Source organism: Lissotriton helveticus, chromosome 5_1, assembly GCF_964261635.1.
Source record: "Lissotriton helveticus chromosome 5_1, aLisHel1.1, whole genome shotgun sequence".
NCBI classification, from domain to species: Eukaryota; Metazoa; Chordata; class Amphibia; order Caudata; family Salamandridae; genus Lissotriton; species Lissotriton helveticus.
In genome coordinates this window covers 1,274,037,140-1,274,054,435 of record NC_136065.1, presented here as the reverse complement: position 1 = coordinate 1,274,054,435, position 17,296 = coordinate 1,274,037,140, and the positions used below count along the sequence as shown (strand labels likewise).

The 17,296-nt window shown below is 49.0% G+C and overlaps 1 protein-coding gene across 2 annotated transcripts in view; it reads right to left on the bottom strand.

The window, feature by feature from the left end:
- Window positions 1–17,296, bottom strand: part of ARHGEF40 (Rho guanine nucleotide exchange factor 40) — a 382,900-nt gene that overhangs the window by 126,684 nt on the left and 238,920 nt on the right. For both annotated transcript variants that reach the window (XM_078644086.1, XM_078644087.1), the window contains exon 15: window positions 1,141–1,390. In XM_078644086.1, the coding sequence (XP_078500212.1) occupies window positions 1,141–1,390 (250 nt within the window). The remainder of the gene's footprint in view (window positions 1–1,140; window positions 1,391–17,296) is intronic.

Genomic DNA, 17,296 nt, shown 5'->3' with positions numbered 1-17,296 from the left:
TCTGCAGTTCCTCTCTTCACTCTTGTCACAGCCGTAGCTCTATACCCAAACAAGCATTTGCAATGCAATAGGTCTCGCTTTTATGTGAGTTTGAGCTATTCGCATTGGAAATTACAATGTCTTTTATTTATGTTTTGGTTTTTAAAACAAATAAAAGGCATTGTCATTTGCAATGCGAGTAGCTAAAACTCTCGCAAATGCGAGACCTATTGCATTGCAAATGCTTGTTTTCTTGAGTCTTTGTAAGGTAATGGAGCTCATTATAGGTTGGTTTGATATGACTGCATGTTTGTAAAATGCAGGCACATATCTACTGCCCGCTTTGCGCTCTTACAGACTATCTTGCAGACTAGTTTAACAGTAGTATGGGAGTGCCCTCATCAATGCTCGAGTGAGCGCTAATTGGTGATTAAAAGAAGAGGCAGATTTTATTTCAAAAGAAAGTTGAACATGTATTTCCTTGAAGACAACATCGATCTGAGGAAAGACATTGATGACAGAATAAAAGAGCATTATCAATGCCAATAGGGCAGGGTCTAAGGTGCTAACGCATGCAGCATAAGCACGTGAAAGCCAGACATATTTCAGAAATAAAAAGTTTTCTATATTGAAGCATTCAACACAGTCCTTTTTTGTTTCAAAAGGTCTGATGCAAAAAGAACAATTGATGGACAGAATACAGGACAATTTCATACATTAACCCCAGTACAGAGATCTGGGCCTAAATCCATCGTTTTGTTTTCTCACCATGCCATTCCAGTTTGAACCCAGCCATATGCAGATCAGTTTTTACCCTGTGCCTCATGGGAACAATCCAGCCCGAACTGCAGGCCAGGTCCTCCCTGGACTGGAAACAATCATCCTAGGACCAGTTTCAGGGTTTCACCCCTCATCAACCAGGATAGCTTGACTCCAGTGGTATGGAGAGCACGGGACCCACGTTTGGGTCCCTGGGCCACAGCCCACTTTGCCCATGCCTTAAACGTCTCTGCTACTAGGGGGAAACTCACAGTGTACAATACTTATACTGATACAGTGTACGGCAGTGCAGTGCATCCCGCAATTGACAAGGTAGAAAATATCCCAGATTCCCAACTCAGGAGGTAGTGGAATATTATCGAACACTGTGGCGGTACTCACATATCGAATGAAGCACGTGGCCACCCGCAGGGGGTGGGACTGGCAGCCCTCCAGCTCCTGCAGGAAGTACCCGCTATGAAACGCATGCAGCTTCTCCACGTTCCCCCACAGAGCGCCCCACTCTTGCCGCTGCTCGAGGGGCAGCTCGCGCCGCTCCAGCTCTAGCGGAAGCATCTCCAGGAGGAGGCTCAAGGATGCCACGTAGTCCTGCTCGCAGCCAATGGCCTCACTCATAAGTCGCTGCAGGTTCCTGAAGAGAAAGGGTGACAGATGCAGTTTAGGGAGAGAGATAGAGAGTGCTGAGGGTGAGGGAAGCAAGGGGAGGTGGTGCGAGGACCGGCAGAGAGATGTGAGAGCATACATGCATAAAGGGGGGCAAATATACTCACTTCCAACTCCCCCTGCGCGTCTGCCATTACACTACAGTACTTTTAGCCCCTGCCCTATACCTGTGCATTGCTTCTACATCATGTATCTGTGCACTGTTTTTATGCCTTGTCTCTGGATAGTTTGTATACTTCACTATTGTATGCACTGTATCTGTACAATGAATGTGTGTGTATTGCCTATACAATGCATGGAAGCTGTGTCTATGCACTACTTGTTTGCCCTAAAGCACTGCACAGCTTTCTTATCCTTTATCAATTCACTGCAATTTACATCATGTACCTTTGCACTGGTTTCATGTCTTGCAGTGATGCCCTGCGTTTATGTCTCCATTCCATGTACTGTTTTTTTCTAGTGACCGTTCTTTGCTTTTATTCTCTTTTGCTATGCACTGTGTTGACACACCATGCCTACACTCTGTTTTTAAGCTCTGTATGACTTCAATGCTTTTATGCCGTATGTCTGCATGCAGCATATAAGCCCATTATCTATGCATTGTTGTGTTGCTCTGTAGCTATGCACCACTTTTGGTGCTGAATCTTTGCATCTTTTTATGTCCTGTATCAAAGCACTGTTTCTACAGCAGGTATATGTGCTGCTTTTATATTCTTATTATGCAATATGTTAATACCCTACATCAATGCGCTGTCTTTGTGCCCTGGAGCGTATATGCACTGCTTGTATCAACTACATCTATGCATTGCTTTTATGTCCTTTATTTACCTTGTATCTGCGAACTGTATCCACGCACTGCTTGTATACCTTGCACTAATGTGCTGCCTGTATACCATATATGCCCTTGATTGAACCGCTTGATTTTATACCCTGAACTTACGCAATGTTTTTACACGGCTTATATTTTTATGCACTGCATGTTCTCTGCCCGTGCACTGCATTTACATCCTCTATATGTCTACTGTTATCCATATAGTTTTTCTTGACCTGGTTCTAAGAGGTAATTGTTGGTGTGCATATGGCCTGTGTTTATACACTGTCCATATGCACTGCATCTGTGCACTGATTTTATAAATGATCTATGCACTGCTTGCACACTCCACGTCTACGCACTGCCATATGTCTTGCAGCTATGCACTGCCTTTATACATCGGATATGAACATTGCTTGACTACCCTGTGTCTACGAGCTCCTATTATGCCTTGTACCCCTAGCCTGCTAGTTTGCTCTGCATATGTGCTTTTCCGTTGTTACATGTAACTATGCATTGAATATATGGTTTGCTTCCACACTGCATTCATAACATCTGTTCACTGTTTTTGCCTCACGCTGACACGCTTTTTTTGAACGCTGAAGCAATGAAATGCACTGCCTTTTCCCTGACCATCAGCCCACTTGGATATATGGACTGGAAAGCACAAATTGCCCATAATTTACAAACAGCTCTATAAAAAAAGACATTGACACCTGAGAGTAACTGCAGTCTCCTGCTAGAGAAGTATAGTTTTTACACTTACATGTTTGTTATTTTGCCACAGACTTAGTCATAGCTTCTTCAATACACACTTTTGATGCGTCCTGCAAGGGTTGGTTAATGATTATTCGGGTGCAATTGGACTTTCACTAGGGCACCTGTGCCACACATAGAGCTCCCGGGGAACAGGTCTGTGGAGCCTTCTGTGCTGCTTTTTACTGTACACATAATCATGTAGAGGTGATGGGTGAATGCTTACATATGGTACCTGGGTGGGGTACCAGCTGCTTTTCAGTTTTCCTTTAATTTCCCTCCAGTTCTCATTTGGCTTAACACAAATCTGCAGACATGAGGTAAATGAACTGCGTTACTTACCTGTAACAGCAGTTATCCAGTATTGGTGTCTTTCATAGATTCACATGCCTGAATCATTCCCCGTCGTCGAGACGGGAGCCTCCGGTACATAAAAAAGTAATGTCCTATAGACATACATAGAGAAAATAGGCCTAAGGGTCTCACCTTAGTAGCCTTTCTTTGTCCTTATGCAAAAAGGACCAAACTCTCACAGTCAGCCAATCAGCTCCGACCTCCCTCTAGAACCTTCCTGGGAGGAGCCTCAGTCCCTCAGATTTTCGTACGCACTCAGTTAGTTAGGCGTAACATTGTGAGAAAGGGATGTGAGACTTCCCAGGGGAGGCGGGAGGGTTGCATGTGAATCTATGAAAGACACCAATACTGGATAACTGCTGTTACAGGTAAGTAACGCAGTTCTTATCCAGTATTAGGGGTGTCTTTCATAGATTCACATGCCTGAATCAGAGTAGCTAGCAATTAGACATGCACATTCGTGATGGAAAGGTGCCCTGCAGGTATGTTAGACAATGTACACATTGTACTATAGCATGTAAAAAGACAGCATAAGCAGAGCATCACAATAGCAGAGAATGTGCATACCTGGATGGCGGGATGAGGGAAGGCTCACCTCACTGAAAGAGATGGCGTAGCACCGCCAGGCCCACTGCTGCATCCTTCTGAAGTTCGAGATCCAGGCAGTAGTGTCTGGAGAAGGTGTGCGGTGACTTCCAGGTCGCCGCTCTGCATATGTCCAGGATCGGCACTCCAGCGAAAAGTGCTGCTGATGTGGACATCGCCCTGGTGGAATGTGCAGTGGCACGATCAGTCAAAGGCCGTCCGGCCTTGGCATGACAGAACGCAATCGCCGAGGAAATCCATCTCGAGATGCTTTGCTTCGTGAGAGGCAGGCCCATTCTTGGATTGCTGTATGCCACGAATAGTTGCGAAGATTTTCTGAAGTCTTTGGTTTTATCCAGATAGAACTTTAGACATCTCTTGAGGTCTAAAGAATGGAGTGCTCTTTCGGCTGCGGTGGAAGGGTTTGCAAAGAAAGACCTAAGGACTATTGGCTCGTTGAGATGAAAGTCCGAAGGCACTTTCGGTATGAACTTTGGGTTTGGTCTTAACATCACTCTGTCCTGTCTGAATTGCAGGTATGGATCCTGAATGGACAGGGCTTGAAGTTCGCTCACTCTCCTGGCCGATGTTAGAGCGAGCAAGAGCGCAGTTTTCCATGAGACGTGTTTGATGGATGCCCGATGAATGGGTTCAAAGGGATGCCTCATAAGTTGGTTGAGAACTAGGTTCAGATGCACATTGGGGGGACTTTCCGAGGCCTCGGAAAGGATCTATAAAGTCCCTTCAGGAATTGTTTGACAAGTCGATTGGACCACAGGGAAGGTCCCGTGAAAGTTCTGGTGAACCTCGATATCGCTGCTAGGTGGACTTTTATGGACGCATGTGCCAGTCCTGATCGTGCCAAGTGCAGCAGGTATGGCAATAGCTGTTCAGGAGTGACTAACAGCGGTTGCAGGCCTTGGGCCGAACACCAAATGCAGAACCTTTTCCATTTGAGAGAGTAAGTTTTGTTGGTACTGTCTGCTCTCGCTTTTGCCAGTATATCTCTGCAGTCCTGCAGGATATTTAGGCCACCGAACTCTCTGTGCTCAGGAGCCAGGCCGATAAGCTGAGCGATGGCAGGTTCGGGTGTTGCACCTGCCCCTTGGACATCGTCAGGAGGTTCGGGTGCTGTCGCAGACGAATCGGTGTCTTGATAGAGAGCCGAAGTAGATCCGAGAACCAGTGTTGTCTCGGCCAGTACGGGGCAATCAGGATCAGGGTACAGGGCTTCGCCTTCATCTTCCTGAGGAGCCTCGGGATCATTGGAAACGGAGGAAAAGCGTAAGCAAACACGCTGAACCAACCGATGGAAAAGGCATTCCCCAGCGATCCTTGTTGGGGATGCCAGCTTGCGTAGCTTGGGCATTTGGCGTTCCCCTTGGTGGCAAACAGGTCGATTCTTGGGACTCCCCATTGAGAGAAGATGTGAGTTAGCGCGCTGTCGCTCAGTTCCCACTCGTGGGAGAGTGATCGTTGCCTGCTTAGGGCGTCGGCGATGGTATTTTCCTTGCCCGGCACATAGGCGGCCTTGAGTGCGATTCCCTGCAGCACTAGCCAGTTCCAGATCTTCTGCGATTCGCGTGATAGAGAGAGCGAACGCGTTCCTCCCTGTTTGTTGAGATAGTGCATCGTCGTGGTGTTGTCCGTTTTGACGAGCACTGGGGAGTGCCGGATGCGTGGTAGAAAGGCCTGTAGCGCTAGATACACGGCTCTCAGCTCCAAAAGATTTATATGAAGCTGTTTTTCCTGAGTTTCCCATTTGCCGCTGATCCAAAGGTCCTGAAGGACAGCTCCCCATCCCTCCAGGGAAGCGTCCGTGGTGATCACCAGAGGTGTTGCCGGCAGGAGAAATGACAGTCCTACGGTCAGATTGTTGCGACTCCTCCACCAGGTTAGACACTTGGTCATTTTGGGTGTTATCCAGACAGTGTCCTCGAAAGAGCCAGTACTTTGAGTCCATTGGCTCGCGAGCGCCTCCTGCAACGGGCGCATTCTGAGTCTGCAGTGAGGGACGAGGAGTATACAGGAGGACATCATGCCCAGGAGGGATGTATAGGTCCTGACCTTCAGGTTTGACCTGTTCGCCACAGCCGTGGCCAGGGACAATATCTTGTCTGTCCTTTCCTTCGAGGGGAAGGCTCTCGCACACTCTGTGTCCAAGGTTGCTCCGAGGAATGTAATTTTTGTCGTAGGGACGACACAGGATTTCTTGAGATTGAGGGTTAATCCCAGCCTCTGAAAAAGATTTGTGCAGGCGTTGGAGGATGTGGCTGCGTCTTCCTCCGAGGGTGCTTTCACCAGCCAGTCGTCTAGGTAGGGGAAGACCTGGTGACCCATTTGACGCAGGAAAGCTGCCACTGGTGCAAGGCACTTCGTGAAAATCCGCGGCGCGGATTTGAGGCCGAATGGTAGTACCTTGAATTGAAAATGCTGCCCTGCCACCTCGAACCTCAGGAATTTTCTGTGACACTTGAGGATGGGAATGTGGTAGTAGGCATCCTGGAGATCCAAGGAGGTCATGAAATACCCTCTTTCTAGAATGCCTAGTATTTCTTGAATCGTCACCATCCTGAACGATTGGCTTCGTAGGAAGACGTTGAGCGCTCGGAGGTCCAGAATGGGCCGCCACTTGTCCTCTTTCTGGTGTACAAGAAAGAAGTGGGAGTAAAAGCCCTTCCCCTTCAGGGGTGCCGGAACGCGCTCGATAGCTCCTTTCTTCAGCATTACAGAAATTTCCTGGAGAAGCAGGCGTAAGTTTCTGTGCGCCCGCCTGCGAGGAGGAGTCCTGGGAGGGATGGTGGTGAATTCGAGGGAATGGCCAAAACGTATAATTTGGAGCACCCACTTGTCCGTGGTTATGAGTTGCCAATTGTTGAGGAAATGGGTCAATTTTCCTCCAATTTGTAAGGATGGATAGGGTGGCTGGACTGGCTGGAGTAGTTCGTCACTGGCGGCCGCCAGTGCCCCTCTTTGTATTCTTGCCTCTGAAGTTAGATCGTCCATAGGATGATTGACGGCCTTGAGGTTGCTTGTGTTGGTATTGACCTTTGTTAGAATAGGAGTACGAGGACCTATTCTGATAGGAACCTCGATACGAGGACTGTCCTCTAGATCTGTTGCCTCGAAAGGACTGGTTTCGGGACTGTAAGGTACCCAGAGCCCTTGCCGTATCCGTGTCCTTCTTCATGGTTTGCAATGCCTCATCGATTTTGGACCCAAAAAGGTGCTGGCCATCGAAGGGCATGTCCAAGACCTTGGACTGCACCTCCTGGCGGAAGGACGTCGCTTTAAGCCATCCTTGACGGCGCAGGACCGCAGCTCCAGCAAGTTGACGAAAGCCAGTCATGGCTGCATCGATAGCACAGTCAATTATTTCGGCAGCCGAAGATTGACCCTCCACTAGTAGAGCCTGGACTTCCCCACGGACCGAGTCCGGCAGGTCTGACAAATATGGGGCTATGTCTTCCCAGAGTTGGCGATTATAACGCCCCAATAAGGCAATGGAGTTGGCTACCTTGACGGTCATGGCCGAAGTCGTGGTGAACCTTTTGCCGATCGTGTCCAGTTTTCTTCCTTCTTTGTCCGGAGGAGCGGACAGTGGGGAGGAAGGGTTGCGTGAGTGTTTCTGGGCCGCTTGTGTGACCACTGAATCCGGTTTAGGGTGTCCATTTAGGCAAACCGCTGCAGACAGTGGGGCTTTGTATTTTTTGTCTAAGCGCGGAACAACCGCAGACACAGAAGCGGGCGTCAGCATTATCTTCTTGCCTTGTTCCCATAGAAATTCTATTATTGGAATAGATTTCGTCGTCTTTTGAGTTTGCTCCTTAAAATCGTGTAGGAAGCATTCAGTCTCTGTTGATTCGATAGTCATATGGAATCTCTTCGCCGCTCTTTCCACAATTTTATGGAAGCCGCCTATGTCTACCGGCGGCGAGTCCGCATGGCGCGGTTGGGGCGATGCTGGTGAGGACGCCACATATTCATCCTCCTCATCATGGGAAGAGTGGGCCTCCTGGACCTCTCCTTCCTCCAATTCTTCCTCCTCCTCATCCTCGTCAGACGACACTACCTCCTGAGGTTGAATCTTTTCATGGTGGGCCTGAGGGGGAGGTCGAGACGGTTTTGGGGCTGCCGCTGGGTTAGGAACGATAGGTGGCTGATCTCTACTGTCAGCGTCCGGGAAACGTTGTTTGTAATCCTGTACAAGGAATTTCAGGTCGTTCACCAGAGCAGCAGGGAGGCAGACCATGGGGGTAACCTCCGTGGTGACTTTAGTGTGGACGGAGTGCTCCTGGTAGGAGTATTCCTCTACCTCCTCGTCAGTGCTTTGGCACTTGACATGTAGGTCCGAGATGGAAGTAGCGGGGCCCAGGTGGTCATCCTCCTCTGATTCTTCACTCTGGAAGATTTCGTTAGGTGGGTGCAGCTCCACTTTGCTTGGAGACGTGGTCTCCGGCGTAATATGCGGCTTAGTAGACTTGCCCAACGCAGTACTGGAGGTGGAAGCTGTCGAAGGCGTCGCCGACGGTGGTAGCGTGAGGGATGGCACCTCCACGAGCTTGGTTTTCTTCCATGTGTCCGGAAGTGTCTTCGTCGACGACGAGTCCTCCGTCGACGGCAGCTTTAACTTCGTCGACGACGAGTCCTCCGTCGAAGTCTTTAACATCGTCGACGTTGAGGAGTCCTTCGTCGACGGTAGGGTCCTCGTCGACGGAATCTCCATAGACGGCAATTTGGTCGTCGACGACCGGGGCGTCGTCGGTGCACTCGTCGACGGCGAGCCCGTCGTCGATGTCGGTCTCGTCGACGTTTTCGTCGTCGACGTCTTCGTCGTCGATGCCCTCGTCGGGGCTGTCGGTGGTGGGTTCGTCGTCGACGCCGTCGTCGTTATCTTCGTCGACGGCGTAGTTTTCGTCGACGGAGTAGTTTTCGACGTCGACAGGGTCTTTGTCGTCGACGATTTCAGCAGTAAAATGGAGGAAATAGGCCTACCTGTCGATGACGATGATGGAGATGTTATCGTCGACGGTGAAAGAGACAACGCTGACGTCGTCGAGACCGTGGTAGTCACTGAGGTAGTCCTCTGAGGTCTGCTAGAGGCCTGAGCAGGCTTTTTAAAAGTCTGAGTATCCTTAACAGACACAGAAGATGTCGTAGATCTTGCCTCTGAAGACTTCTTGGCTGTCTTCCTAGGAGGGGTGTCTGAGGGGCCAGGGGAAGTTACCCTTGGCCTCTTTTGAGAGACTGCTGATGTTTTAGAGACACTACCTTCGGAAGATTCCAGAGTGTCTCTGTCCTTGAGTCTGTCGAGCCAGATGAGAAGGCGGCCTTCCCTGTCTCTCACGGTCTTCCTAGGGAAAGACCTACATATTTTGCAGTCTGCAGGGACGTGGTCCGGATAAAGGCAATATAAGCATAAGGTATGCTTATCATCCACATGGAGCCTTTTCTTCCCACATGAAGAGCAGGCCCTGAAAAGGGCTTTCTTCTGGGATTCAGACATCGAAGAAAGCAGTGGAAAGCAAACACTTACTGCCTCAAAGTGTTACTGAAGTAGTCCTTGAAGATTGTAGAATGAAGATTCACTTTTCAAAGGAAGTAGATGAGTTATAAGGAATCCTGAGAAGAGCTCAGGCTGGAGACTCCCTAGCACAACGTGCGGTAGAAAATCTGAGGGACTGAGGCTCCTCCCAGGAAGGTTCTAGAGGGAGGTCGGAGCTGATTGGCTGACTGTGAGAGTTTGGTCCTTTTTGCATAAGGACAAAGAAAGGCTACTAAGGTGAGACCCTTAGGCCTATTTTCTCTATGTATGTCTATAGGACATTACTTTTTTATGTACCGGAGGCTCCCGTCTCGACGACGGGGAATGATTCAGGCATGTGAATCTATGAAAGACACCCCTAATACTGGATAATGTTGACATCAGCAGAACGTCCACAGGGGGTGCTGTGGGAACGTGACTGTGTACTGGAGCTTGTCATTGCTCAGAAGAAATGTGTTACTTACCAGTAACTGCAGTTATCCAGTATTGGTATCTTTCATAGATTCACATGCCTGAATCATTTCCCGTCGTCGGGGTGGGAGTCCCCGGGTACATAAAAAGAGTAATGTCATAAAGACATATACATAGTAATAGGCCAGAGGCCTCTCATTAGTAACATATCCATGTCCTTTTGTAAAAAGGACCAAACTTTGGCCAAGAGCCAATCAGATATCACCACCCTCTAGAACCTTCCTGGAAGGAGCCCTAGTCCCTCAGATTTTCGTAAGCATAGTGCTAAGTAGTACCTACTGAGAGAACCAAGGTGAGCCCTTCCAGGGGAGGTTGGTGGGTTGCATGTGAATCTATGAAAGATACCAATACTGGATAACTGCAGTTACAGGTAAGTAACGCATTTCTTCTCCAGTATTAGGGGTATCTTTCATAGATTCACATGCCTGAATCAGAGTAGCAAGCAATCACCAGCACATTTCGTATGGTACAACATGTAAAATCACTCGATATTAGAATACCAATTGTGAAATATAACAAGTACCAAAATACCATATAAAAGAGAAATGTGCGAGTAGACAGTAGGAAGGTCGGATGAAAGAGAGAAGGCTCACCTCTAGTGAAATAGATGACGGAGCACAGCTTGTCATACTGCTGCATCTTTCATAAGTTCAGAATCCAAGCAGTAGTGCCTGGTGAACGTATGTGGTGTCTTCCATGTCGCCGCTCTGCATATGTCGATAATGGGCACTCCTGCAAAGAGCGCCATTGAAGTGGAGACAGCTCAGGTTGAATGAGCCCGAACTTTAGAATGCAGAGGATGACCTGCCTGTTGATTGCAGAAAGTAATGGCTGCAGAGATCCAACGAGAAATGCTCTGCTTAGTTAATGGAAGACCCTTTCTGGGCCTGCTGAAGGCAACAAAAAGCTGGTTGGATTTCCGAAACTGTTCTGTTCGGTGGATGTAGAACTTCAAACACCGTTTGAGGTCTAAAGAGTGGAGAGACCTCTCTGCTGCGGAAAGTGGATTTGGGAAGAAAGTCCGCAAGACTATAGGTTCATTCAGGTGAAAATTAGACGGAACCTTCGGGATGAATTTAGGGTTGGTCCGTAGAATAACTCTGTCCTGTTTGAACTGCAGGAAAGGATCCTGAATAGAGAAGGTTTGTAACTCACTTACACGCCTTGCTGATGTGAGCGCTAGTAAGAGAGCGGTTTTCCAAGACAGGTATTTGATGTCGGCTCTGTGTATTGGCTCAAAGGGATCTTTCATCAGTTGAGCAAGCACAATGTTTAGCTGCCAGGTGGGTGGTAAAGCTCTCACCGGAGGGAATGTCCTGAACAGGCCTTTTAGAAATTGCTTAACCAGTCTATTGGACAAGAGGGAAGTACCAGATGACGAACGCCTGAACCGAGATATGGCCGCCAGGTGGACTTTAATAGAAGCATGGGCCAATCCTGAGTGCGCCAAATGGAGCAGGTAATGTAGAATTTGTGCAGGTGTTGATGAAAAGGGGTGTATCTTGTTTGCTTTACACCATACACAAAACCTTTTCCATTTTAGAGAATACGTCTTGTTGGTACTGTCGGCCCGAGCCCGGGCCAAGACTGCCCTGCATTCTTGGGGAATGTCTAGGTTCTGAAACTCTCTGAACTTAGGAGCCAAGCCGACAATCTGAGAGATGCTGGATCCGGATGTTGGACTTGCCACTGGTTCATTGTGAGGAGAGTGGGGCAAGACTTGAATAGAATCGGCGGTTCCAGCGACAGGAGATGAAGCTCTGTGAACCAGTGCTGGCGCAGCCACGCTGGGGCTATCAAGATCAGGGTGCAACGCTCTGCCTTCAGTTTCCGGAGGACCCTGGGAATTAGGGGAAATGGAGGAAATGCGTATGCAAAGACGTTGCACCATGCGATCGAAAATGCATCCCCTAGCGATCCCTTCTGGGGATGCCAGCTTGCGTAATGTTGGCATTTTGCGTTGTGCTGTGTCGCAAACAGATCCAGGTGAGGCCTGCCCCATTGGGCGAATACAGAGCTGAGAAGTTGTTGATCCAGCTCCCACACGTGGCACACCGAGCGTTGTCTGCTCAGAGAGTCCGCCAGGACATTGTCCGTCCCTGGGACGTACTCTGCCCGAAGGGAAATGTGGTGTTGAAGTAGCCATTTCCAAATCCGTTGAGTTTCTTGAGACAACGTCAGAGAGCGAGTTCCCCCTTGTTTGTTTAGATAGTGCATTGTGGTGGTGTTGTCTGTTCTCACAAGCACTGGGAAATCTTTGATCCTGGGCAGGAACGCTCTTAATGCCAGGTAGACTGCCCTTAACTCGAGGAGGTTTATGTGCAGTTGCTTCTCTGCAAGGGACCACTGCCCATTGATTTGAAGGTCCTGAAGGAACGCACCACATCCTTCCAAAGACGCATCTGTAGTTATCACATGTGGCGAAACTGGAAGCATGAACGAAAGACCCTGCCTCAGATTCTGTGGGTGAAGCCACCAGGTTCAGAGCATGGACAATGGTAGGAGTTATCCGGATTACGTCGTCGAAAGATCCCCTGGATTGAATCCACTGAGCGGATAGCGCCTCCTGAAGTGGACGCATACGAAAGCGGCAGTGTGGAACCAACAGGATGTTTGAGGACATCATCCCTAACAAGGATTTGTACAGGCGAACCGTGATGGACTTTTTGGATTGAATCCGGGCGGCCAAGGTCCTTAATTTCAATTGACGTTCCTGTCAAGGGAAAGCCTTTCTCTGAGAAGTATCTAGGACAGCTCCTAGGAAAGTGAGACACTGGGACGGCTGAAGGATGGATTTCTATTCGTTGAGAGTAAGTCCCAGATCGTTGAAGAGCTGAAGACAGGCGTTGGAGGACTTGGTCAAGCCTGCGAAAGTAGGTGCCTTGACGAGCCAGTCGTCTAAGTACGGGAAGATCTGGTGATGTTGTTGGCGGAGGTACGCTGCTACTGGAGAGAGACATTTGGTAAAAATGCGTGGCACCGACTTCAGGCCGAAAGGCAATACCCGAAACTGGTAGTGCTTGCCCGCCACCGCGAACCTGAGGAATTGCTTGTGGTTCCTGTGGATTGGTATATGAAAGTACGCGTCTTGAAGGTCTAAAGACACCATGAATTCGTTCGCTTTGAGGAGTTGCAGCACCTCCTGGATGGACACCATACGGAATAACTGTTTTTTGAGGTATTGGTTGAGGTCTCTTAAGTCCAATATAGGTCTCCATTTTTTCTCCTTCTTTTGAATTAGGAAGAATCGGGAGTAGAATCCCTTGCCCTTCTGATTCCGGGGGACTCTTTCTATCGCTCCTTTTTTGAGCATGAGGGAGAGTTCCAATTGCAGCAGATGCTGATTTTTGTGCAGCATTGGTATTGGCGGCTTTTGAGGAGGAGTTTCCACGAACTCCAGAGAGTGTCCGAATTGAACAAGTTGGAGGACCCACCGATCCGTTGTAATTTGTTGCCATTTGCGAAGGAAGGATGAAATTCTCCCGCCAACTTTGCAAGGTGGATAGGAAATGGAGACCAGTGGCTGAGAGAAGTCATTGCCTTCTGGCTGTGTCCTTCTTCCCTCCTCGTCCACGAAAGAAAGACTTGTTGTAGAACGACTGGTTTTGCTGCTGTCTTTGTTGGTACTGGGGTTTGTACTGCTGATTTGAGCTGTAAGTAGAATTATACCCCTGATAGGCACCTCTCGAGGACTGACCTCTTCCTCTGGAGCCCCAAAAGGAAGGATTTTTGTATTGGAGAGTACCAAGAGCCTTTGCGGTATCCTATCTTTTTTGATACCCTGGAGCATCTCATCGATGTGTTGCCCAAAAAGAAGTTGACCATCATACGGCATGTCTAATACCTTGGTCTGAACTTCAGGCCGGAAAGATGTTGCTTTAAGCCAACCTTGGCGCCTCAGGACTGCAGGTCCTGCCAGCTGACGGAACCCCGTGGATGCGATATCCATCGCCACATCAATCATCTCCGAAGTGGAACGCTCGCCTTCAAGGAGAATCTTTTTCGCCTCTTCTTTCTGCTCTTCTGGAAGCGAATCCAAATATGGAGCGATATCTGCCCACATTTGACGGTTGTAGCGTCCTAACAGTGCCAAAGAGTTTGCTGCGCGCACTGTTAGAGCTGACATGGACGAAAACCTCTTCCCTATGTTGTCTAGTTTTCGACCTTCCTTATCTGGCGGCGCAGCCAACGCAGCCGATGGATTTTTTTACTTGCGCTGCGCTGCCTGGGTAATGACGGAGTCCGGCTTTGGATGGCCAGTAAAGCAAGCTGAAGCTATGTCAGGAGCTTTATATTTTTTGTCCAGTCTGGGCAGCACTGGAGCCAGAGATGAAGGGTTTTGCATTATTTTCTCCCCTTGTTCCCAGATGTAATCAATTATGGGAATGGACCGTACAGTCTTTTGGAATGGTTCCTTAAAATCATAAAGGGAGCAATCCTGTTGTGTTGCCGTTACCTTGAGTTTGAATCGTAACGCCGCCCTCTCTTGGATATTGTGGAATCCCCCAATGTCTTCCGGGGGTGAATCCGCTTGTGCCTGTACAGGGGATGCTGGACCTGGAATCACGTAGTCATCCCATTCATCTTGTGTGTCCTGGAGCTCCCCTTCCTCCCGTTGTTGCTCCTCTTCTTCGTCTTTCTCATCAGAGGATGGCGGAGGACGCGAAGGAACCGGATCTGGTTGAAGGACTAGAGGAGGAGGCCGAGGCCGAGGTGGCAGTGTCACAACTGGCGGAGGCGGAGGAGTGGACGGAAACCTTTGCTTGTAGTCTGCAATCAGAAACTGCAGATCTGTCACTATGGAGGCTGGGAGACACACCATAGGCTGTAGAGGAGGCGAAGGAGGTTGGAATTCCTCCTGGTACTCCACATCATCCTGTTCTTGTTCCTCATAATCTGAACTTTCATGTAGTTTTACGTGTAGTTCAGAGGGGCTGGTCGCTTGTCGGAACATAGAGCCCTCATCAGAGTCCTCAGTATCCAGAAGATGAGCAGGTGAGAATGGCTGGACCCTGCTCGGAGAGGTCAATTCTGGCGTGAGAGTACGCGTGGTCATCTTGAAGTGCGTATAAGTACACTTCAAAGGAGGCGACTCTACCGTCGTCGAGCCCGTCGATGGGGGAACGTCGACAATCAAAACAGATTCCGTCGTCGGCGGTGTCTTCTTCGATGACGACGTCTGTCGCCGACGATGGTTGCTTCGTCGATGGCTTCGCCGACGCTGGTGTCGACGACGATGATCTCATCGACGATGAACTTGTCATCGTCGATGGAGCCTTTACCGTCGATGACGATTTAGTGGACGATGATGAGGCTTTCGTCGACGTCGATGGTGCTTTTGTCGACGATGACGATTTTGACTTCGTCGACGATGAGGCGCTTGTCGACGGTGGAGTCGTCGATGACTTTTTGATAACAATAAGAGATGGAACAGACCTACCTGTCGACGAGGATGTAGTAGTCGTCGACGTTGATGTTAAAGATGACGCCATCGACGTGGAGATAGTGGCTGTCGGCGTTGTCACAGGCAGAGCTGAAGACGTCACAAAAGGTTTCTTGAAGGCAGGGTCTTGTTGAGAAACCTTCACAGCAATGGCCTTAGAACGAACCTCTGAAGACTTGGGCGTCTTCTTTTGAGGTGGCTGCAAAGATGGTTCTGGGGATGACGTTCTAGGCCTTTTGGGAGAAGAGTGTATACTCCTAATGGAACACTCAGTCTCACCTGAAGAGACTGCTTGATCCTTCTCCTTGAGTCTCTGAAGCCATATCAGCAGGCGGCCCCTCTCTGTCCTTGAGAGTTTTGGCTGAAAAAGTGCGGCAGACTTTACAATCCTTTGCTGAATGGTCAGGGTAGAGACAGTAAAGGCAGTCCTCATGCCTGTCATCTACATGAAGCCTCTTCTTGCCACAAGAGGCACAAGTTCTAAAGAGCCCCTTTTTTGGAGTATCAGCCATGGCTAAACTGAAAATCCCTCACAGAAAGACAATTCTGAGAAAAATATGTGGAAAAAAATCCAGAAATACAAAGAAGCTGAGCAGAGCTCAGTGGAGACTCCCTTAGCACGACGTGCGGTAGAAAATCTGAGGGACTAGGGCTCCTTCCAGTAAGGTTCTGATTGGCTCTTGGCCAAAGTTTGGTCCTTTTTACAAAAGGACATGGATATGTTACTAATGAGAGGCCTCTGGCCTATTACTATGTATATGTCTTTATGACATTACTCTTTTTATGTACCGGGGACTCCCACCCCGACGACGGGGAATGATTCAGGCATGTGAATCTATGAAAGATACCCCTAATACTGGATAAAGTGCCCTGGCCGATACAAAATGAGGTGCCTTCAACCACTTGGCATCTTTAATTGTCAGTGAATTGGGTAAATGGGAGGGGCAAGGGGAAATGAGAGAGGACAAGAGAAACTAAAAGCACAGACTTCAGAACAGTGTTTGCTAGACTTTTACTTAGAGCCATGTTGGTGGGAGAGTGATGCAGGCGGCTCCTGCGCCCCTTTGAAGGTCAGGGCCCGAGCGTGGGCCCAGCTCGCCCATGGTACAGGCCGGATGAATTGCACATCAACTCCCCTGGCCAACGTGATAGTGATTCTCAAATTATAGGCTGAGCCCCCTCTTTACAAACCCATCATAGGTCTTACGTGCCCCAGTTCCATATTTCCTTGCCAACAGTCAAACAAAGTGTGACCATGAAAGACAACAGTAGGCTGTGCTTCCCCTAGAGGGCCTTCACGTTGCACGACAGAAACCTGCAGTCCCACCTTCACCCTCACCATATAAGAAAAGGCTGCTTCAGAAAGTCTAGCCAGCAGCCCCTTGCTTACAAAGCCTTCTTGAGTGTGTCCAGGGAGCCGCCTCACCCCTGTGTCTGGCTCTCCACCCTCACGAATGCAGGCATTGCACTTCCACTGTCTGATCCCCCATCTTGCGCCCTGTCACAACCAGAGATCCTGAATTGATCCCATTAATACTCAGCCACACCTGAGTGAGCATCAGTATCTTTCGCTCCAGCATTTGCAGCATCTCCTTTCAATACTTGCATCCAGCCATTCCTTTCCGTTTCCACTCTCCTTGCTGAAGCTGTGTCCTAGCGGTGACCTAACAGAGGACCGATTATTTGCCTTACTGTAGCACCTATCAAATTACCTACTATACTGCTATCTTCACATGCAAATGATGTTTCTTCTTTCTGCAGTCTTGCATCCTCAACTTGCACGCCATACCCCCACCCTTATTCCGAAAACCTGACCAGGAAAACCAAAACCGGGCTTTACTTAAAATGTCTGTTGGTTCCCGTTCACCATCTCCATGCCTCCCTCTGCGCCCTGAGCACAACCTTCTCG